Source organism: Hydra vulgaris, chromosome 08, assembly GCF_038396675.1.
Source record: "Hydra vulgaris chromosome 08, alternate assembly HydraT2T_AEP".
Classification (NCBI taxonomy): Eukaryota; Metazoa; Cnidaria; class Hydrozoa; order Anthoathecata; family Hydridae; genus Hydra; species Hydra vulgaris.
In genome coordinates this window covers 18097501-18123896 of record NC_088927.1, presented here as the reverse complement: position 1 = coordinate 18123896, position 26396 = coordinate 18097501, and the positions used below count along the sequence as shown (strand labels likewise).

The 26396-nt window shown below is 26.2% G+C and overlaps 1 protein-coding gene across 1 annotated transcript in view; it reads right to left on the bottom strand.

The window, feature by feature from the left end:
• Positions 1 to 21705, bottom strand: part of LOC136083664 (uncharacterized) — an 84938-nt gene extending 63233 nt beyond the window's left edge. The window contains exons 1-3 of the mRNA XM_065803203.1: positions 21588 to 21705; positions 14833 to 14952; positions 3112 to 3237 (exon numbers count right to left, since the gene is read on the bottom strand). Of these exons, the coding sequence (XP_065659275.1) occupies positions 3112 to 3214 (103 nt within the window). The 5' untranslated portion in view covers positions 3215 to 3237; positions 14833 to 14952; positions 21588 to 21705. The remainder of the gene's footprint in view (positions 1 to 3111; positions 3238 to 14832; positions 14953 to 21587) is intronic.
• Positions 21706 to 26396: the final 4691 nt, after the last annotated feature.

The following is a 26396-nucleotide window of genomic DNA, read 5'->3' as shown; positions in this document are numbered from 1 at the left end:
CAGTGCTTTTACTTTTATAATGCAGTTAGTGACTTGAGTGTTATTTCTTTTGTAGTCGTAAGTTTATTCTTTTAATTTTTATAATTTTTTTGCTAAAAAATTTAAGTTGATTCGCCCCTTAAAAACAAAGAACACGGCTTTGCATAAAATAAAATTTTGAAGACCAGATATTTTTTCAGATTTTGCGATTGCTTAACTCAACCCTCGTATATATATATATATATATATATATATATATATATATATATATATATATATATATATATATATATATATATATATATATATATATATATATATATATATATATATATATATATATATATATATATATACCTGCATCCTTAATGCTTCTGCCTTGCAATAAGTTCACGTCATTATCACGTTGAATCTTAACAAGAACTTCAAAATTTTTATGCAGCATAGCTGGATGTAAAGCCAATTCATAAGTCGTACGCATTAACTTTAAATACGCTTCAGTGATATCTTTGCTTATTAATGATCGAATGATATTAGTTTTTTGTCGCTTCGAAGGAGATTAAACAAGTTCTTCTAATTGCGCCGCTTCTTTATGTAATACTGTTGACAAATGTCTCTTAACCTAGAATATAAACAAAACAAATAACAAAATTTTAGGGTTGATGTTTTAGATTTATAATGTCTTAAATATATAAGTAGTATTACAAATCTCTTTTATTTTATATTCTTATATTCTATATAATTAAATATAAGCATTAATAGATTTTAAGCACACCCAAATATAGAAGATTCGGTGTGTCGACACTGTTATCATTTATGACTTCATAACCAAGGAAATTATATTTCCATGATAAAACAGTTTGTCATGATTTTTTGATAGCTTTTAAACTCATTTCTTATCTCTCGCCTTTATCAATGGCGGCCTTTTATTACATTGCAATAAAGTATCCGGGAAATTTTGTAGCAGGGTAATTGTAATTATTAAGTCAATTAAATTAAAAATCACATCCTTTATTTTAAAAAGGTATTGACACAATTGAAAGGTTAGTTGAAATTGTTTCCTTAAGTTTGACTAATTTTCAATGTAATACAGAATATAATACAAAATAAAATAATGCATAAAAACATTATTAGCATTAATGTCTTTTTATAACTTTAAAAAATTTTTACATTACAAATACATAAATTTTTTCTTACTAATAGATTTAAAAAAATTTCAGACAAATTATTTGTTTTGTTCCTTGGCTTGCATCAAATATCATTGCTGAAAAAAGAACCCTTTTTGAACTACCCTAATAACTTTTTTATAAAATTTAAAATTTGCACCACAAAATTTCATTAAATTTCATGGCACTTTTAAACACTCTTATTTACTTTTAAGTTTATTTTTTAAAGTTTTTAAACACTGTGCTGTGTTAAATATATTGATTTCTATATAAAAAATCTGAGGTGAGAGTGGGGAGAGGGTGTGTGTGTGTGTGAAGGCCCTCATGGCTTTTCCCCTCTTTTGGATCCGATCTTGTATTAGCCTATTTATTCATGGGATGAAAAGATACAGATTGAAAGAGCTATGATATATATAATTTTTTTTTTGTTTACTTTTGCATACAATAAAGTTTTTATAATTGTTTTGATTTTTTCATAAATGTTTTGATTTTTTTCTGGTTTTTTCTTTATTCATTTTATCGTTCTTTAAAATTTTATTTTTTCAGGTAAATTTTTGTATTATGTATATTTTTAAGATTTTATTCTCTTTTCAGTTTATGGATTATTTATTTTAATTTAAGTTTGCTTTGTTTTTTTAGCGCATTTTTTAAATGCACTAATTAACAAAACTTGAAAGAGCCGTGGTCAAGTTGTCAAAACAAAGAATTATATTTGTGGTCATATAAAGCGTGCAATTACATGCCTCTTATGCGAAGGCATGACACCGGGTGATTTAGATATATCAAGTGATGAGAGTTCCATTAGAGTGGCCTGAGTGTCGAATGCCATGCTGTTGAGGATTATGTTAGTTTTACAATAAAGGTGGAGAGATTTGCATTGGATGGCTCTTTGCAGAAAACTGTTTGAAATTGATTCTTAAGTGAGTTGGCTATTGTAATTTTGTTACAGATAATGATCTCACTGTAACTGGTGATTCACATAGTTTAAATCTGATTATTACGGAATGTTTACAAATATGTATGAAAACTGTCTTTTAGGGTTGCGCTTCATCATCAGCCAGAGCAAATTTGAAGGTTTTCAGTTAAAAACGACTTAATTTTTTATCAAACTTTCTTTTTTCTTTATATTGCTGGACTAGGGATATGATTTTCCATTATGAGCTAATGTTACGAGCTCAGAGTGATTTTTTAGACGAATCAGAGATAATAGTTATATTGTCTCCCATGGTTGATATTTTTGGAATGATTTGTATGGCATACAAGGAATGAATTAAAGACAACATTTATAGTATTTGTTGAGCCATATTTGGTAACATTGTTCTAAGTATAAGTCTTTAATAATAAATGACTAGTCAATCATGTTGAACTTTTTGTTGATTTTTTTATAGTTACCAAGCTTGTAAATAAATTTAGAGCTGTTGAAATGCAATAATTTTACGCAGGAAGTCAGTTTGTATTGCCAGGTGATAGAGCCAGACTAGTTTTACAAGAGGAGAAGACTGAATTAGAAGTCCAAGAAATCTCAAGGAAATTGTCACTGGCAATAATGATACTATTGAATTTTTTGTTTGATACTGATGTTTTGTCATGAAAAAAAGCATTTGAAATCTGTGAGAAGGATTTTAACAAATACTTTTATAAAATACATAAATATATGAATAATATTCTTATATGAATATATGAATAATATTCTTCAATAAATAAATGAAAATGTGAATAATATTCTATTTAAAATAAATAAATATATGAATAACATGTTCCAATAAATATGAAAACAAAAAAATTGATTAAGTAGCTAAGCATGTACTGTTCTCTGGTTGAAAATAAAATCACTTGGACAAGTACATACTGCATTACCAGATACTATATGGCAATAGCTGTATGAATAGCAACATTTTGTATTAATACAATTATTATTTTAAATGCATGTTTTAAAAAATACTTAAAAAAAACTATAATAACATACCAAGGCATGTCTTGTTATCTGATTGTAAATAGTATCGATACGGACATGAGCATAATGCAACGCCAGATATCACACGACAATAGTAATAGTTATTGTAATGCATGCAGTTTTTTTCATAACAAAGGTCTTTAAAAAAAATTATATCATTAAAAAACATATATTATCAACTATAACATTATTTACATCTATATAAATTAATGTTGATTTTATTATTATTATTAGAAACCAAATCGCAATAATAGTTATAATAATCGGTATAGTTATCTTTGTAACAAAAATCTTGCAAAAAAAATATTATTTATTGTAAGATCATTACATGAAAAATAATTGACATTAATATTATAAAATTATTCTATACCATCAGACCGGGTATAATAGGATTTTCTATGTTACAAGGTACATTCTCACACAAACTTGAAAATCTTTACTTCTTCCTTTTATATATCTATATCTATATCTATATATCTATATATCTATATATCTATATATCTATATATCTATATCTATATATATATATATATATATATATATATATATATATATATATATATATATATATATATATATATATATATATATATGTATATATATATATAGGCTTCGGCAGGAGTAAATGAGTGCAGAAGCTATAAATAGCCTATCCAAACCCATTTTCGCGCGCTACAGGGGCCGCCCGCTTAGATAGTCTTGCACTGGCTTTTTTGAAAAATTAAAATAATTACGTTTTGATAAAACTTTTTCTCATCTGAAATTTTTTTTTGTTGATTCTGCATGCCAGGTATAGTAAAAATTTTAATTGTATTGATGAACTTTTTTTAGCAATAAAAAGACAGAAAAATAACTTGCAAAAAATAAGACAACCTTTTTTTATAATTTATTATATTTAATCTTTATTTAATCATTTAGTAATTAATTAATTAATAAAAAACGATATTCAAATGTTAAAATATAATCAGTCGTTCTAATAAAAGAACAATATATAAAAAACTGTTATACATCAAATAGTTGTTTTATAAAAAGGAATGATCTTAATTATATTATTATAAAAGTTCATTCATTTCTCTTCTTCTTTGTGAATGAAAATGTCATCATATATAAAAACTTTTACAAATTTATTAACAAGTAGGAGAGTGACAAATCATTTAAAAAGACTTTGGTAATTTAACTTCAAATAGTTGGATACTTGTAAAGTTGAGATAATAGAGTGGTCTCTACTTAGTGAGTTTTTGTTATTATGTTTTTGTTTCGCTTTTGTTTCTCAATTTTTATTTAGAATTTATTCTTTTATTCTCCAGTTTTATCAGTTGTATAATCAAACTTTTGTTGAGTTTATTCCAGATATAATCAAGCCATAAAATTTGATTTGCACGGGTGTGGAGGCGGGCGCAGGCTATAGTCTACCATTCCTGCTGAAGCCTGTATGAATATATATATATATATATATATATATATATATATATATATATATATATATATATATATATATATATATTTATATATATACTTATATATATATAATCAATCCTTCTAATAAAATAACAATATAAAAAACTGTTATACATCAAATAGTTGTTTTTATTGTTGCTTTCTCATATAAATATATTGGGTAGAAAAAAAAAATTTTTCCTAATGATTTTTTTAAAACAAAACAAAAAAAACATTTCTTGAGACCCATACATCCAAAAAAGCAATGTTATACTGGTTTAATAAAAGCAAGTGCATGCCAGCAAACTCATCAAAAGACTAATAAAGTTTTGCTCTTAGATCGCCAGTTCTGGGAAGCCGAAATTGGGCCTTTGCCGAGCCGCAAAAGACTATTAATGGTCCAACAAAGATTTGCCGAAGAACAAGAGCAACAGACATTAGGAATACTGGCTAATACTGGTTAATCAGTGGTGAAATGAAATTATTACTGTTATACACTAGAGCTATAGCATTAGTGTATTTGTTTAGTATTTATTTGAAAAACCTGATAACAGCTCCCATAAATTTGTGGTTAACTGACTATTTGGTTAACTGAAAAAATCTTAAAAAGCATAACCTGATTTGCTTTTGTTAAATATTTGCCAGTCAGGAATGACGGTTTTGCAACCAATGTAGTTAGTACTCATTGTCATTAGTGACGCTATCTGAATACAGAATCTTCCAAATTTCAACAAATGTAGTGTTTTGTTTAAACTAATTTTTAAAAAATCAATGTTAAACTGTACATTGTCAAGTCAGTCAGTGACTACAGTCCTATATTATATATTTACAACAAAACATGGAAAATATATATAAGTACAGAAAATAAAAAAGGTAGGAATAATGTACAAGTATTTTATTATCGTCATTATCATTCATCGTCTTGACATCGCTGATGCTTTGAATTTTATCATCATCATCATCATCATCATCATCATCATCATCATCATCATCATCATCATCATCATCATCATCATCATCATCATCATCATCATCATCATCATCATCATCATCATCATCATCATCATCATCATCATCACCATCATCATCATCATCATCATCATCATCATCATCATCATCATCATCATCATCATCTTCTTCTTCTTCATCTTCTTCTTCGTTATCAGCAACCAAGTTTCCATGTAACTCTAAATTTTCATACAGAAAAACCAGCATCTCTGCATGTTCTGGCGTTAATTAATTTTTTCTCTTAGTAATAAAATTTCCCGCTGTTGAAAACACTCACTTGGACAAAAAATAAAAATTAAACATAACAAAAAAAACATAACCAAAAGAGTAAAACAAAAAAATTAACTAAACTGAGGAAACTAAAACTCTAAGAGAAAACAATTTTAAATTACAATTATTAATTTAGAATTTATTTATTAGGAATTACATTTAAAACAAACACAAAACTTTTTTATAATGCTTTTGTATGTGATAACGATTATGTTATATAAACATTAGGGATTGCCGCTTACAGTATACAGAATACAAACTTTGTTGTATATTTAGTATACTGAATGTTAGTATAGCAATGTTAGTATACCATTTAGTATACCTATATGCTTTTATTTATAAAATATTTCTGGACTGACTTAATAAGCTAATATTTATATCTTCTTAATGTATTAAATTGCTTTAGTATATTTATTTAATAAATAATTAAAGTGATTTTTTAATTTTTGGTTTTAGTTTATTAAATTGTTATCATTTTATTCCAATAAATTTTTATATGATGCTGTTAGTGCAGCTTTTTACCTGTTTTAAAAAATATTTTTGCATATTTTTTTTTACATGTTTTTGTTTAATCTTTGGATTTATGTTGTCTGAATCAAATAGTAATAAATAATATGACTATCATTGTTATTTTTACTAATTTTATTATTGTTATCAATATAAATATTGCTAACAATATTATACATATGTTTACTAATGTATTTAAATAAAATAATTAAGATAGCTGATCAAATTTATAAATGTCTCTTTTTTGAAAAAGGTACAATAAGAAAAATTTATTGAAAATATTGTGATAAACAAACTACAGCACGCTCGACTTTCAGATAAATGCAGCATAAAAGGAAACGTGAAAAAGCCTCTCACAATGTTAAATTGTGCTTCAAAAAAACTAAAAGAAAAGTTCAGAGTGTTTTGGTTGAAACAAAAGGCAATGAAAATGTGGCCTAACAAACCTCTGAAGATTCAGTTTCTATGCAGTCTGCTAAAAGAACTATGCTAAATTCACACATTATCACTATAAACAAAGATTACATTGAAAAGAATTAATAAATGCAGTTGCGGTCGTCTTTACTAGGATGCATTAAATGATGATAAAAGATATTTATCTTCTATCTGAATTTTGGATATTTTAGAAAAGTCTGAAAAACTGACAGTATTTGTTAAGCAAAGAACATTTCTTGTTGATCCATTTCGTATAATTCAAAATCATGCTAAACAAGAAAACAATTTAAAGAAAATGCAAGCATTGCCACATGCAGTTGTAACAGCGTGGTATAGCCATCCTTCATCAGTTGTCCGTAATCTTGAAAACAAGTTAGTCATTTGAATTTAGTCAACTCAGGTGTCTTTTCGTGCACAACTTTATCCACAAAAAAAATCAGAATAAACAAATATTATATAAATATTTATTTGGGAAGATTGTCAACGTTTTATTAATCTCATGAAAACATTACCAAAACTAATAGGCAAACTGGAATTAAATAATTGTTTACTTTCTGATGTTTATTTAGCATTTGTTAATTTAATGCAAATATGGGGTGAAGACTCAGTATTGAAAGCTCATGTTTTATTCTGATCGGAATTTGTGCATACATGGATGGCCATAGGATTTGCGTACTTTCTTGATCCACAAAATAATGGTGGTAGAAGTACATATACTGAGCCTCCTCCATCCAGTAAAAGTGATTTTGTTATAGTCCTTGAGTTTCTTTGAAAGTACATAGTTGAAACAAGAGGATATTGCAATTATCAAACTTCAAAAAATGAAATAAGATCTTTTCAGAGACTATGTGTAAATTTAACTCCAGATTTTGCAGCTCAAGTTAAATTAATGTTAATTAAAGTTAAATTAATCCTGATATCTGGTGGAGTGTCAAGGGTGCAAGTAAAGTTCCAAGTTTAGCAAAGTTGCATGAATATTCTTTATTATTCCAATTTCTCAAGCTGCAAGTGAACAAATATGAAGATTGTATGATTTTATACATTCAAAGCAAAGAAACCGATTTGCAAAAGATAAATAAATCGGATTAGTTCTTATATATGCAACTTCCACACTCCATGAAAAAGGAGCAAATATTGCTAATATAATGCTTGGTAATACCAGTGATCATGATGAGAATGATGAAGATGATGTTACTGTTGATTTTAATCTAAAGACTTTAGTTGATATAAATGATATTATTTTAGTTGAATAATTAAAAACTTTTTTCAATTACTAATATCAAGTTTAAAGAATTCATTAACTTACATTACAGAAAAGGATTCTTAGATTTTGGAAAAAGATTAATACAAATGTTTCTGTTAACTTTAGTTTTTTTTTTTTTTGTTTTTATTTGAGTGTGTTTATTTTACAATATTTTATTTAAAATTATTTAAAAATACTTTAAATTATTTTTAAAATATAGGTTATGCAAAATAAAAACATGTATGCTTTAAAAATGAAGATGTTAGAAAAAAATCTATTGTCAAATGGTCGCTGATTTTGATCAAACTTTTTTCTTTTATTTGTTTTATCTAGTGAGAATGAGGAGCAAATATTATAATTATCATTTCCAAGGGGTTATCTGGACCATCATTATTTGCAATTATCAAACTTGAAAAAAAAAAGAAGCAAATTTGAGGTGGGGAGGGGGGGTAATAGGACAGTGAAGATGACAATATTGATGTTTTATATAAATATGTTATTATATTATTTTTAGTTCTGCTTACATTTTGTATTGGCAAATATAAAAAGTTTGTCGAAGTTTCAAAAATATGTTCTTTTTTTTTACTTTTAAAGCAGTTCAATATGAAGTATAATAACAACAAAAAGTTTTTTAAACGCTGTGCTATTTTGACTATTTTGCTGGGTTTGTAGTCTATTTTTTGATAGGGATATAAGTCTTGTTTCAATTTAGAGTGGTTTCAAAATCTATTTTGTAATTAGTTTAGCAATGAGTTGATGTAATATTTTAAAACAAATTTTTTATTTAATGCAAACTTACATTTGGTTTCTAAAACTGCTATCGAATTGATTTTGACCGAAAGCTAAAACAAAGGTGTAAAAAAACCGATCTAAAAGAGAAATACACTACCCTTGATATACTAATATAAATGATCAAAAATCTATTAAATCTACTGAAACTGTGAATGCGTAAAAATTTAGTTTAAAATCATTTATGGGCTATAACAGGAAAATATTGTTGCAATTATATAAAGAGATTTTTGATATTATTATATTGTGTCTGCTAACATTGTCATCACATGTTAGAAAATAATCAGGGTCACCGGCATTCAAATGCGAATGAAGACAACCGTACCAATTGATATTAAAAAAAGTGTTTGTTATATAAGTTTTTTATATTAAACATAATGTAACTTATATTAAGTATTATAATAAAATGCACAAACAAAAACATTTAATAAAAAAACAAACACGCTTTTTTATGTAAACTGTTAAAACTTTGTTATAAACTTGTAGTACGGTTTTGCCTAAAATAAGTTTTGTTTACGATATACTTTACAGTTTACACCTAATCAAAAAAGTTAATAATATTTCTGCTTTCAGTTTTAAAGTGAAGATGATGTTTTTTCCCTTTTTTTTACAATTACTAATGACAAGATTTACTGAGTTTTATAAGATAAATAAAAATGGTTTCTGAGTATTAAAAAAATTTAGGAAGAGTGAGAGGCATTTTAATTACAAATCTCAAATAAAAATCTGCACAAAAATAAAACTGTGCACTAATCAATAAGTCAGGTAATAGTTTTTTTAAAAAAGTTTCAACTTTGTCATATCTTTAAGTGTTAATACTTTTTTAGCACATTATAAAAATTTAATTAATTCACTACATTTTGAATACTGGGATATTTTCAGGATATCTTTCTAAATTTGTACAATGGCTTTATTTTTGATGAACTGGATGAACCTTTTTTTAATGCAGTTCATAAGTCTCCAAATATTTTTAGTACTCCTTAACACCTTATACCTACCAGAAACAGGTAGTAATTTAAATAATTTTTTTTATTCAACTGCAACTTTGCTACAAGTTTATGTTGCAGTTACCGGTGGGAAATTGGCTAGCCAAGAGCTTGCTAATTCGTAAAGATGAAGACGGCAATTTGACTACAAGGATTGCTAGCTTTTTTAAGTAAAGAAGAAGCTATCAAAATTTGTAAAAATAAAGATAGCGATTTGGCTACGAGGACAGCTAGCTTAAATAGCTGAAGACCAACTGGCTATTATTGCTAAGGTCATATTGCAATCAAACAGCTGTCTGAAAAATTTTGATATGTAGCTATCAACCAGCTATAGATTTGTGGATATTTTGTAGCTAACTACAAGGCGACGATATATAGCTAGCGACACTTTGCTACAAAATCGCAATAATTAAAGTTCAATTATTTCATATTTATATAATAGACTTAACACAAAAAATCAAATTTTAAAGATGTTAAAGACATTAGGAAAAAAACAAAATTAAAAAGGAATAAAATTTTTCAAAAATTGCTATAAAGCTAGTTAGTTGCTCGCTAACCGCTAGCTAATTTCCCACCGGGTAGATAGACAGATTTTATCTGGATATTGCCAATAATGAAGAACATTATATTTGGGTTTTAATTTAAATATTTTAAACATGTTAATAATGTTAAATGCTATATAATCAGTCTTAAATATTTTAATGGTGTAATAGTAATGTGCATCTTTTTTGATATGTTTAAAATGCTTAAAATTGCTCTCATATAAATTGATACTTTTAAAGTCATCAATTTATAATAAAATGTTAAATTAACTTATCACAGCGTGTTATATACTTTATTTAGAATCTACTGTGAAGTAAATTAAATATTTAATCTTAAATTGGATCTGAAAACACGAAATTTGGATTGAAGTTTTGGTCCAAAATAATCCAAGTACCACATAGAGAATTCCAAAGAACGGATGTACGAGGAAAAAAACTAGACGTATAAGAGTTTTTGGAGCACTTAGGAATAGTCACAGAACAAAGATGAGACTTAACTCAATGACGAGTAACACGAGAATGATTTTTTTTAAATTGCACAAGAGACACTAGCTATTAAGAGCAGTGCCCGTTACAGTATTTGTAAATAAGAGAAAGAAGAAAGATTACAATGGTGTAATAATGGTTGGAAATTAAGCGCAGAAACAATTTAAACTATATTTACAATGCGCTTTTGCACCTTGGCTAAAAAAGAAAGGACATTATTAGAAGATTCGCCCCAGATATGGCAACAGTATTCCATACAAGGACTGAATTGAGATTTATAGAGATAAAGAATAGAACCCAGAGTAAGAAAGTGTCGAGCACGATAAAGAGATGCAACCTTGGCAGATGTTGGCAATCTTGCAATGGATTTGATATATGATTTCCAAAAAAGATCGGAACTAAGAGTTAATCCTAGAAGAAAAAGATTCGATATCTCATTGAGTACATTACCGTTCATAAATATAGGATGACCTAGATTATTGTGATTAAGATTAGCTAAAAAAAAGTTTTATTTAAGTTGAAGTTCCCCAGCCACTGAGAGCCCCATTCTGTAGCAGAATTGAGATATTTTTCAGCTCAAATGCCCCCACCAAGCAATCAGATAGTGTTGGCTTCTTATCAAGACACAAATTAAGGGTAGTACCATCAGCGAACAATACCTCCTTAGATGTGAGATTTTCCAGGATATCGTTAATGTAAATTAAAAAAGTATTGGGCCAAGGATAGAGCCTTGAGTAAGCCCGGTAGTTACAGGAAATGAAGGGAGAACTATCCATCAATGACAACTTTTATAATACAATTGGTGAGGAAGGATTCAATAATCTTAAAGATGTTACCTGATACACAGTAAGAAGAGAGCTCATTAAAAAGACCAGCATGACAAACGTTATCAAAAGCTTTAGTAAATATATAGTATATATGTACTTATTAAATTGTGCATGTTTATTTTTATTTTAGTAAAGTTAAAATGGATGCAAGCACTAAAGAAGAAAATATGGTTACAAATTGATGCAGAAATTTATAATGAATCTGGCAATTGGATATGAAGCACAGTAAAGTCCCATTGTTAAATGGTTATGAATCAAATCATTGTATAATAATTGTTTTTTTTCATGTATATATATTTCAAAATTCAAGCCTGTTTTTCGAATTTATTCATAAAATTAAAAAATGTTGGTAATCATGAGCCTAGTTTGATTTATTTTATTTTAACTAATAAAATATACTTAAATTTTTAACCAAAGAGTTACAATTGATTCTGCTAAATACAGCTTTAAATAGTTAAGAAAATGGGGTCTAAAAAGATAATATATGGGCCTCAAATAAGAGTTCAATTCCCACCACGTCCCTGGTAGTATCGCGCTCAACTTGTTTCTCAGCGCAGCGGCCTTTTTCGTCAATGTTCGTTTTTCAGAGTTATAGAGTTGAGGGAGGGTTATAACCACAATTAATGTCAATTAATGTGCCTCCTTGTCTGTAGTGGCCTTCTAGGCTGTGAGGAGGTGAATTAAAAAATAAAAACCCATAACAATGCCTTGCCCGACCCATTTAGTTACTAATAACAAATTAATGATGATAATGTGTAGTAATAGCTAACCGTTGTACTGCCAGTTCTTGTCCTTCAGTGGCTAGCCGCTTTTTTGTCATCACTGGCTAGCCATGGGTAATCCATGAAAAACCTAGAGCAAAACAGAACTTCGTCAACATCAGCAGCCGGAGCTAGTCCTGTGTGGCAGCCTTCACAGAACTAGTGGAGGGCTATTATATCCTTGTTGTAAAGGGTAGATTGAATAAAACGAAAATAGTGTTTCTGAAAACAAGATGGAAACTGTAATTGATTGTGAAAAAAAATGTTTATTCTAAAATTATAGATTTGATAGAATATTGTTTAAACACCTGATAAATTATTAGGCAAATTTAAATTAAATATGTTTTAAAAAATGTTACTATTCTTTTTAAGTTCCAGTTTTGTAATGAATATTAGCATCGAAATGCGGAAAAATAAATAAAATTTTAAATTTGTTTTTTTAATACTTTTTAATGAACCATTATATATAGGATTTCAAAGTTGGATTACCACATTATAAGAAATGGTACTATGATAAAGGGCAGCAAGCTGTACACCGCATACCACAATGGCCAAAAAGAGAAGAAGTATATATCAGACACACATAAGCAAGAAGAGTTAGATGGAACCACAGCAGGGATTTATAATGCCTCGGTTAACTTGCAGAGGCTTCTCAATCATAAGGCTAGACGGATGATAGACTCTGTTAGCTCAGAGATTGGGTTAAAGATCTCATTATGGTTTCTAAAGTAGACTATGATGGTTGCACTGAATAGACTGTTTATCAAAAGATAGTATATAAGGATGTTGAGCTAGCCAGCATAGCAGTAGATGAGTCTTTGTTCCTAACCTGCCTCCTTCTCCTACTGATCCGGAGCAATGAGACAAAAGAGATTGTCTGGCAAACACAAAACCCTCATCCACACTCTATTAAAGACTAGTCAGATTTAAATAAACAAAGGAGATAAGATATGTGGTATTAGAGATGAGTAAATTCTTCATTAAGTATCAGGTTGTCCCTACAAGGTATATGCAATATACCTTGTAGGGACAACCTGATACTTAATGAAGAATTTCATTAAGTATCATTTCATTAAGTATCATTTCATTAAGTATCAAGTAATGAGCTAGAGGAGCCTTTGGATGATGAAAAAGTTGCAACTATTCTTAGTGATCTGACTGTGGTATGATTAGTTCAGACCTGAAAGATTTGCAGAAGGTTTACAAAGCGTTTAGAGCTAGGCTTGGTATAAATGTTAATGTTTAAAGTCAGGAGGTGGTGAAAACTCCAATATCGGAAGTACTGCAAGAAGATTTGTTAAGTCTTAGAAAACATCAGCTGAAAATTTTAGTGTTGATGATGAGTTGATGAAGAGATTTTACATTACCCTCTGCCAGCAATGATGGGGTGGACCCTAACAAGCTTTATCAATATAATCTGGAGATTACACGGCTGTACATTACTCTGTACAACCGGTATTATATGCCCCAAGTAGTACAAAAGATGTAAAAACAGAGTCATCAGGTTGTCATTAATAAAGGTATTCCAAAATGACCCTGGTCAGAAGAGCCCCATGAGTTGTCTAACAAAGGTTTGTGAGCACAACAAGGAGCACTATATAAAGAAATTATCGAAGCTCCAGACAAAATATGATCTTATGAAGATGCTTTGCAGCAACAATCCTAAAATGTCAAGAATAAGGAGTCAAGAAAATATCAAATACTCTAATCTGCCTGAGTAAGCCAAGGAACTCTTGATGTACTTAGGTATAATGTATGTCATTACCTAGATTCTTATTTATAAAAAAAACTTATGTTAATAAAGTTCAGTTTGATTCTACGTTTTATGTTATTATTCACAATATCAAAGAAGTTAAGTTCATAAAGTACATACAATTAATGAAAAACCGTCTTGACAACCCATGACCACCCCTAAAGTAATCACTTGTGCACTAATACACTAATCACTAATACTAAATCACTAATCACTACTCCTATAGACTAAGATTGCCCATATTTGACTTACCCGACATCAATTAGTTATATATAGACATAAGCATGTCCCATCTAACTAAAAAATTATTAGAAATTCTTATGTCTACCCCTAAATGGGCCACCAGTGTGGTCATCATCACTCCAAACATAAAAGTTAGGCCCAATTGGGTTTCTTGACCCCAAATACCCTTATAAACACGTATCGTATGTCTATACTCAAGACATACAAAGTAGTTTTGCCATTTGTCAGTCACTTCTGGACCACTGCATTGTTATGGTTTGTTTTCGTTTAAGCAAAAAAATTTTATAATGGACTGTTAGAAGAAAAATTTCTTTGCTTCTTTAACTTTAAATTAAAAAAAAAATATTTAAGATTTGATTATAATCATAATAGACTTTAGTTCATCTCGATTGTTTATCTGAAGTTAAAATTATCATTAAAATAGCACTATGCAACAAAACTAATACCTGACACACATGATTTGTTATCCGATAGTAACTGGTATCCTGATGGACATAAGCATACTGCATTACCTGCCACTGAACCGCAATATTCCGGAGAGTGGCAGCCTTTATCATAACATGGATTTTAAAAAAAGAGTTAAAACAATTAATAGTATTTTAACAAATACATTTAAGTATGCTTTACTAAATAATAATTAAAACTATTTTTGTTTTCTTTTTGTTTTAAGATATTACTCTTAATTAAAAACCTAATAAAAAACTTAATAATATAAAAAATTCAAATATAAAGCCAAATAGTTCTAAATCTTTTGAATAAAATAAAAAACTAAATTAAACAAATTAGGCCTTTTTTTATTACATTACACCTATTACCTTTCGAAAGTCATGTAACTCCTTGATTTGCGCCAGTTCAATAAAAGTAACTTGTTTTTTTTTAATTTTAAGGGACATTAGAAAATAAGTTAAAAGTTAATAAAACTGTCTAAAACAAAATATTGAATGAAATATTGACAAAAAACTTTTTAATTTTTAACGCCATTTTGTTTCTGGCGAAGGAAAGTTCTGGCTCTTTGACTATTCTTATTTTTTAAATAAGGTCTGATTAATGTGCTTATATTTGATATCAATACAAAAAGTTTCTTTCAAAAAACTTAAATTTCAGTAGTTTTCCTTTTGGCAGTTAAAAAAAAATATAATATTCATGTTTTTAATAGAAATTGTATATATATATCAGAAAAATATATATTAGATCATTTTAAAAACGGTTTCTTGAATTAGAAATATAAATTTTTATAAGTTAAAAATATATTTAAGATCATTTTTAAAACGTTTTCCTCAATTTATTAAAAAAAAATAAAGATTTTTGAATCTTTCAAAATTTAACCATGTTGGATTACATTGTACTTAGTGGTGTATATAAAAAAATTGACTACTTATTTTCTAAGAAAAATGTTTATCTTGAGTATTTTAAAGTTTGCTTCACCTAAATTACATTTCATACTTTTTGTTATTATGCAAGTTTATTTATTTTAAACACTTAACGATGCATTGAACAAAAAACAAAAACATGCTACAGTGAATGTTTTTCATAACCACCGCCGATTAAATATAAAGGGGAAAACCCAATCTGATTGTGTAAAACTGAACTAAGTTTAAAAATCTCTGCAATGAGCGAAAACATTATTGAAACGAGATGTTTTTTTAACGGAAAAAAGTATTTGAAATATATATATATATAAATATATATATATATATATATATATATATATATATATATATATATATATATATAATATATATATATATATATATATATATATATATATTTTCAGGTAAATAAGATCATTAATATAAACGACAAGTATTGCTTTTACATCTGCACAAAAACATGTGCTTCCAAAAGCTGCAAGGTAATGGAGTTCCTCATTCTAAAAACAACTCTTTAGTATAAACTAACAACACTTTTACAAAATCTGAAATGCAAGGAAAAAAATTAATGAATTTTTGAAAAATGGGTCCTAAAATTTTAGACTTTTTTTTTTAAACTTCTCATAAAAATAACACTATACAGTTCATTTGTTATACAATGCATGTTTTTCTTTTTAAAATAAATTTTATACTTGATTTTAATGCTATTATTACACCAATCTATTTTGGCATATTGACAAACTTTGATACACCTAATGTTACTATATCTCCTAGTTTAAAGAATAAAGATGCATTTAAAAGTAAAACTTCAATTTAAACTACTGTAGCTATTCAAGAGTAGTGCATATTTAAATATTTATAACAAGATGTATTTTTATTGATGCAGTAAGTTGTGCAGAAAAAAATTTCAATAATTAAAAAACAGTACGTTTTGTTGCAAAAATTCAAAACTGACATGAATTTATTCATTCAAATCATAAAAAAAAAATAAAAGATAAATGAAAAAAAATCAAGGGAAAATAATCACAAGGTGATTTTTGTTTCCTGTTGATATTAAAATTTATTGTTTCAAGATATAGTTTTTCGTGAATGCAGGGAAGAAGTTATTTTTTAAAACTTGTCATGATTTTTAGTGACTGGCTAAATTTTGTCAATATTAATTCCAGGTTATAATGCGAATGTAGTACATTTCATACTTTTTGCTGCCTGTCAGACATTTAGCAACTCTTGTTTTGTGGATGTTGTATTAATACATCCATTCTAACAATTACCAGTTAAACCAAGTTGTCTATATAAAAATGCACATTCAATTTTTTATAAACTAATAACATTGAGTCCTGAAAAAACCTTTGCATCCAAAAACAAAATTTTCGATGTGAATTAATACTGCACAAAAAAGGTTGATATTTGGTAAATCTTTGAAATTAGATTTTGTGGTTGATATCAAATTAAGAGCATCTTCCATTCGGGCTAGTCAATTGCAATGTAAGCGCTGTTCTATAAAATGACTTTAGATAGTCTTCTGTAGCTTTAAAAAGTGGTTGTCAAATAGAAGGTGAGTAATCTTCAGCAATGAATGTGTCACAAAGTGGTGAATGTTAATCTACTGTGAGAGGTTCTGTTTAATTTTTAACAGTATATTAAAATAGAAGTTCACATACGTTAATCTACTATTTTAAGTTGAACCTCTAAAAAAAGACTAACATAAAAATTCACACACGTTAATCTACTAATTTATGTTGAACCTCTAACAGTAGATTAACATAGAAATTTAACTATGTTAATTGGACACTTTCAAGAAAATTGTTTCAGAATGATTATAAAACTTATAACAGATTCTCATTTTAGTTGCATAAAAGAGCTTTAAAGTTAGTGTAAATTATGGTAATATATTAGTATTCTTGATTGTTATGAGTTTTCGCTCAATTTAGAACAAATAAAAACTGAAGTTTGCAGTCCTCTGGAACTTTATTTTATCTAAACAAACTATTAGCATTTTATTTAGTCTTATCTTCATTAATCGGTTTTTCAAATATTTATTTTTAACATTTTGACACACTAACATTTGATAAAAATACAGTAAACTGTAATAAAAAGTCTAACTTATATATCTCAGCTTTTATAAAAAATAAAGTTCATTAAAATTCAAGAATTGCAGAATATAATATTTATAGCATATTAATTACATAAAAAGAACATCTTTCAACTAACCCAATAAGATTTAATCACCTGAAGTGATATCAATTACTGTGCTCATAATACAAGTTAAAATATATAAACACATTCATAATATTCTTGTGGACTTTTGAAATGTTATAAATAATTTTAGTAAGCATTACTTTAGTACGATAGTGAAGTTACTTCAGTAACCAACATTTATTTTGTTCATACTTTAAAGGTTTATATTTTAAAAACGATCTTTCAGAAAACCTTTTTTTTTAATAATAAACAACTCTAGCTATACTTTAGTAAAATAAGACTTAGTAAAATAAGAATTTTTTAATTTTGTCTTTAAAAGCTACCTAAAACACCTGAAAAACTGTTGGCGTATTTCAAAAGGCGATGGGTCAATATAATAAACTAGCAGCTTAAGATGTGAAAAGACGCAATTTTTAAGTTTATATATAAATGTTAGACTTCCTCATTTTTATAAATTTGTTAACAAGATACAAGAGAGTAGGTAACTTTACACTCCTAAATTATGACCCAAAAATTGTACCTTCATTTCAAACCATCAGTGATCTGTAATCAACACTGATTGAATCAAAAAAAATTTTCTATGATGTAATAGACTTAATTACATAAAATATATTATGTTTCCTACTTTATTAAAATGTTTTATCACTTTATGGGTGAAACAATCAACTGAGTTTGCGTTGAGTTGTAAATGACCTGATTTAATAGAAGTACTCACACAATTCAAATTTTTTTTCCCTAAAACTAAATAAAACAACGAAGTATAGCTTAAATATTGTTCTAATGGAAACTTCTTACTGTATCTTAAACAAAAAAACTGTAAATCTACGCAAAGTCTAGTAATATTTAAATATGACTAAACTTTGCGTAGATTAAATAATTTAAAGTTTTACCACGTAATGGTATTTGTAGTTGCTACAAATATGCTGCTTTATTTTTAGCTATACAGTTATGGTCTTTTAATTGGTCTAATTGTTAAAAAGGTTTTTCAATAAAATAATCTGAAAAAAGAGTTACTGGAATTAAATTATTCTTTTTGTTAACTTTTTGCCATTCAATAAAGGTTTTATTTTTCAATGCTGTGTTCATCAATAAAAGTAGTATGATACCCTTTTAGTGTCACAATGTCTGAGCAGTTATCAAAACTGTGCAGCATTTAGTCTTAATTTTTCAAGTTACATACAACTAATATCAAAAGATCTTTACATTCTAAAATATCTGGTTCTTTTAAGGCTAAAAATGCATTTTAGTAGTATATACAAACATATACTAAATGGACACCTAAGGCAGTTCCAACAGGAATACACCTTTTTTGAGGCATACTGTTTTGTCCCTGGACACATAAAAGAGTATTTATCTGATTGAAAGAATTCATGAAAATCTAATTTAGAAAAGCAAATTTTAAAACTAAAAGGCTTTTTCACATAAATGCAAGATTTATTTAAATTTTGTATACCTAATTCGCTATCTAATTCAACCAAATGATTGCTTTCATCATTAGAATACTCTACAAAGTTAAGAATATCTGCTAAAGCATCTTTATATATTTTTATATTGAGTTCGATATGTTTTTAATTATATTCACTTTTTTCTATAATTTCTGAACAAAATAATAAGTATAAACATTGGAATAAAATGTGTGGAAAAAGTTGTAAAATTCATTTATAATCAATAATGTTGATGAAAAGTAAAGTTCCCTAAAATTCATGTTATAGGGTGTCATCTACAAGACCGCGATAAGAACAATGCGAGCCCCCTTTAGTCATAAATTATTGTTTAAAATGGTTTAGTATAGTATTATAAGAAAAGTAATAAAGTTAAAAGCAAAAGCGGTTAACCGCGAGAAAAGTTATAGCGGTTCAAAATGATGCCACGCCTTTAAGATGCCTACTGTTCTTTTAAGAACAGAAATTTAAATTTTTTTATCTTGCCCATCGCTGAATTGTTTTTAAAAGATCTAAAAAAAAAGTAATTCCTAATGTTTCTTTTGCATCTAAATAGTTTAACAATTTTATCAATTGTTATTTTAATAAGAAAAATGTTTTAAGTACATTTATAAAACATTTGTCAACAAAAATAAAGCAAGAAATGGTTAAAAATTACTATTTCAAAGTGTGGAGAAAACATGTTTTTGCTACTGAGGTTTATTTCGAAAAAATTTTAAATTTCAAAAGATGAGATCTTATAAACCACAAAAGATTTTTATACCTTATAAACAAAAGGCTGAAATTTTTAGGAATTAATTTTTTAGTACATCAACCAACCCGCAAAGCTACAATCCATATAAACCATTCACAAAGATTCATTCTTTGTGAATGGCTTATATATAGAAGATGGCGGGGTATGTTAGATATTGGTTCACATGGCATGATATAAACAACTTTGGAACATATAACACTTACGCCAATTATGTTAATTTTTAATGACTGTGTTAAACCAAATGACTCTCTGTTAAATTGTAAGGTGTAAAGCCTATGTCATATACTTTATAATTCACAATACAACATTCACAATCATTAAGGATCTGACTTCTGTCATAAAAGATATATTCTTAAAAGTAGCATTGCTTTCTGCTGTTTACTATAGAACTGCCGTTCTTAAATCCAGCTAGCACCACAATTGCAATTACTTAAATACATTAAAAATTGGTAAAATAGTTAGATAACAGGAGGAATTGTGTAGTTAGATTCCTTTTTAAGACAAGTATGAGTTATCACCCATGGTATTTGTCTCTTCTTAAAGTTGTGTACAAGTCAATTGTGAATGAAATTTTCAGAAATGAGAATTTCAAGAAGTGAAAGTTATGGGTATGGGTGTGGATGCAGACATCCACACCCTTGTAATTCAGTTTACCCGTGCAAACCCCAATAGTTTTTTGTATAACTTAATAATGTTATTAATATACTTAATGTTTTTATAACAATAAGTTTAATGTCAATTCATCTTGAATTAATTAAGACTTTTTTTTCTTTATCAATTAGCTTGATTCCAACACTTCTTCCTTTAATATATTCTACCAAGAACAAAACCGACCAACAAGTTGGATTTAGAGTGGTATTATTTTCCAGTGATTGCTTTTCTTATAGAATAGTTCTCCTTTTCCTATATGACTGATAAAATTGTACAAGATTCTTTATTCAGCTTGCTTTGTTTCTTTTAGTGCAGAAAACAGGTATTTTGATTAAAATTTTCTTATAGAACCTTATTATTAGAGATAATACTTGAAGATATTTCTGGAAGGCAACAATAGTTGATATAAGTATTTTTATACTTTCTATATATATACATATATTATACTTCTATATAAATTGACTGCCTTCCGAAAAATACATATTTATCGCTTATAATTAAAGATCAAATTTTAAAGACATAAAATAAAAAAATGCTTTGACAAAAGGTATATATATCAATAGCAATGAAAATATTTTTTTAATATATTTAAAAATATTTAAAATTAAAATCTAATACAATATTTGAAATTAAAATCTTCTACAACAAGACTGATAGTATAACAACTAATAGTATTACAATAATGCAAAGCTTAAATAGAATCGAAAACAGTGGAATAAAAAAAAGAAGTACTTATTGAATCTTTTTTTAAAATAGTGAAAATAAAAATACAAATAAAATTGTACCTAATAAACATGTTCGATTATCTTTTTGTAGGTAATATCCACTTGGACAGTAGCACACTGCATTACCATTTGCCTCATCGCAATATTTTGAATAAGAGCAGTTTTTTTTATAACAAGAATCTTAAAAAACAATTAGTTATGAAAAAAACAAGTAACAAGGACAAAAGCAATAATATCAATAATGATAAGTATAAAAATAATAATATTGTTACTACTAATAAAAAAATTAATGCATTTCTATGAATTCAAGTTATCTATTCAACAGGAAAAACTAAAAATAAAATAAAAACAAAAATATTAAAAATAAAAAGGTAGTTGGTTTTAATAATTTACTATTTATATTATTATTATATTAAATATCCATGCATTGCAAAGTAATACAAATAATACCCCAGATAACATATGGGCATTGACCTGATGACTTGCTAAAATATTTTGTCTTTGTATATCAATATTGGATAGGCACCTTTTTACTTCACCAGGCCCGATAAATAAAATAAATCAAAAAATGCTCCATTGGCGAACAATGTCATTTTGATGTCTGCCAACACACCATAAAATAAATTAATCTTTGAATGTTTACTATGTGCAGGCCTAATTATAAGAAGAAAATACAAACCACACATATTGATGCATTTCAAAGCCTTAAACAAAGTATACATAATACCTCAATAAGCGCGGTTAGTATTTGAAAATATATTGGTTAGTTTTTGAAATTTAAATTAGTAATAGTAGAATTTGAAATAGTAATTGAAAACCTTAATTAATGTTTTCTAAACTAAGTTTGTAAATTTTTATCTGAATGTATATACATATATATATATATATATATATATATATATATATATATAAATATATACATATATAGATATATATATATCGATATATGTATATATAAACATAAAGGGTTAATGTTTTATATATATATATATGTTATATATATATATATTATATATATATATATATATATATATATATATATATATATATATATATATATATATATATATATATATGTTATATATATATTATATATAAATATATATATATATATATATATAATATATATGTGTGTATATGTATATATATATATATATATATATATATATATATATATATATATATATATATATGTATATATATATATATATATATATATATATATATATATATATATATATATATTCATATATATATATATATATATATATATATATATATTTAAACAACTTTAAAAAGTATTCTACACAATAGAATGCTCAATGTTCTTAAAAGAACAGAGCAATTATATTAGTAGTAGAAAATCACTTAACAAAAATTTTTTCCATTTAACACTGTGTGTTCATCCACAAAGATTCATCAGAAATGATTTCTGATGAATCTTTGTTGATGAAACACAGTGTTAAATGGAAAAAATTTTTGTTAAGTGATTTTCTACTACTAATATATATATATATATATATATATATATATATATATATATATATATATATATATATATATATATATATATATATATATAATACATATATATATATATATATATATATATATGTATATATATATATATATATATATATATATATATATATATATATATATATATATATATGTATATATATATATATATATATATATATATATATATATATATATATATATATATATGAATGAATATATATATATGTAAATTAGTAAATACCCTTACCTAATTCTTTTCTTAAACAACTTGTTTCACCATCAGTAAGTTCATGAAGAAGCATGCTTCCTCATTCTGCGGGTTTATTAGGAAGCATGCCTAAAGATGAAAGCTTCCTGATGAACCTACTGATGTAGAAACAGGTTGTTGAAGAAAAAATTTAGATGATTGATTTTATTAATTTATTACTGTTTATTTCATTATATACATCAATCATTTTATCTGTAGAATACACTAACATAATTTAATAAAATTTATATATATATATATATATATATATATAAGTATATATATATACATATATATATAGATATAAATATATATATACATATATATATATATATATATATATATATATATATATATATATATATATATATATATATATATATATATATATATATATATATATATATATATAGCAGTAGTGGTGTAGTAGTAGAGCCCTTGCTTCATAAACAGGAGGTTCTGAGTTTGATTCCCACCGTGTCCCTGATAGTACCGCGCTCAACTTGTTTCTCAGAGTAGCGGCCTTATTCGTCATAGTTCGTGTTTTGGAGTTATAGAGTTGAGAGAGGGTTAAACCACAAGTAGCCTTCTTGTCTGTAGTGGCCTTCATGTCCTTGGGGAGGTAAACTAAATATATATATATATATATATATATATATATATATATATATATATATATATATATATATATATATATATATAAATTAAGTTAGTGTATTCTACAAATAGAGTACTGCGCTCAACTTGTTTCTCAGAGTAGCAGCCTTATTCGTCATAGTTCGTGTTTTGGAGTTATAGAGTTGAGAGAGGTTTAAACCACATGTAGCCTTGTCTGTAGTGGCCTTCATGTCCTTGGGGAGGTAAACTAAATATATATATATATATATATATATATATATATATATATATATATATATATATATATAAATTATGTTAGTACCTTCTTGTCTGTAGTGGCCTTCATGTCCTTGGGGAGGTAAACTAAATATATATATATATATATATATATATATATATATATATATATATATATATATATATATATATATATAAATTATGTTAGTGTATTCTACAAATAGAGTGCTTCATGTTCTTAAAGAACAGAGCAATAATAAATTTGTAAAAACACTTATCTAACTTTTATCTTCAACATCATATTTCTCCATCAGTAGGTTCACCAGGAAAAATGCCTAAATATCAAAAAGTTCAAATTATAGAAAAACTATTTCACAAGAAGTTGGGAATTGTTATAAATAATTATGTCATAACTGTAGTGTTTTGCAACCAGGAAATTGTATCAACTACATTAGATAATTAAAGAATCATGAAAAGAATTTTTTAATATTAGGATAATTTTAGATTGGCATTTGTTTTTATAAATTTTTAAAAGAAACATATTTTCATGTCTGTATTTAGAAATTAATTCTGTTTTTTTATTCAGTAAATATTCTTGATCTAAATGAGTAATAATTTCAAACTTTTCTTGTAAACATAGTATACATTTTTTGGAAATGATAATATAGCCAGGCGCAGTTTTTAGAATAGACCAGTTTAATTTTAAACTAGTATTTTTTTCTTTCAGTTGACAAATATATTGTGATAGCATAGTCTCTTTTGAGTATTTTTTATTTTTAAAAGATTGTTTATGGTTTGTATAATGTTTTTTCCATTTGCCCTCGGTTAAGCTAGTATATTGTATATCAGGGTTGTTTAGCGAGGAAACAATGCATTTGTAAATAATATTTTTTGATAAGAGACTGCCATTGATAGGGGATTCGATTTTTTGCTTGCAGTTACAGTTTTCAGTTTTTTTTTCTTTGGGAAATTCATATATATATATATATATATACTCTATTACTCTAAGTATATATATATATATATATACTCTATACATATTTATAGTCCATATATATATACATATATATATATATATATATATATATATATATATATATATATATATATATATATATATATATATGTATATATATATATATATATATATACATATATATATATATATACATATATATATATATACATATATATATATATATACATATATGGAGTATATATATGTATAGAGTATATATATATATATATATATATATATATATATATATATATATAATATATATATATATATATTATGCTCCTATTTTGGTGAAGGTATTCAACCGTTCACTTTCCATGCATTGGCACATCTCTCTGACCAGGTAAAAAAATTCGGAGTCTTACATCAACATCTGCTATGGTGTTTAAAAATGTGAATCGCTAACTAAAAAGGTCTGTTTCAGGCCATGAAAGACAAATGGCTGAAAAATTTATTTGATTTCAGATGAAAGACCACTTAAAAACTTTTTCTTTGAATCCATTTGTTTTAGGTGCAGCACAAAATATATCGGATAAGTTACAAATTGTGGATTTTAATGATATAAATATTGACCTAAATCTTTATAAGTTTTATAACCATTTTAGAGTTGCTGATAGAACTTTTCATGCTTATCATTATGGCAAAAAATTAAAATCAGCTTTGTATTATGCATATCTGATAGAATTTGATGTGTCTGTGAAAATTTTGTTCATTGCACATTACCAAAGACAAATCTTGTGTATATATCAATTATACAAAAATGTAAATAGGTTTCATCATCATATGGATTCTTTTAATATTCCTAATAGAATCATGTTTTGTCAAACATCTCCTTATATGTTGTTGAAAAAGTGCAGGTTTGCTGTTTTTGATTCAAGCAAATTTACTCACTATGCTCTTGTTAAAAAAACTAAGAAAATATTGTATGGTGTTGTTATTCAAAATAATAATGAACATGATTAGGTTTTATTTCTATCTTTTAAATTTTAAAAATTTGAAACTGCATTCTTTTTTTTTATTATCTTAGATTTACTTTATTTTAAGTTATTTTTTCTGTTTACAATAATTTATATTTTATTAATAAATAAAACATTAAACTTGATTCATAACTGCAACAAGAGTTTGTTGTTAACAATTACCTAATTATTATTTTTTTTTAATATTTTAATTAATTTTTTTTTTCCATTTCGACTTTAAGTAGTGTTTTTTTAGTAGTAAATAGGTTTGT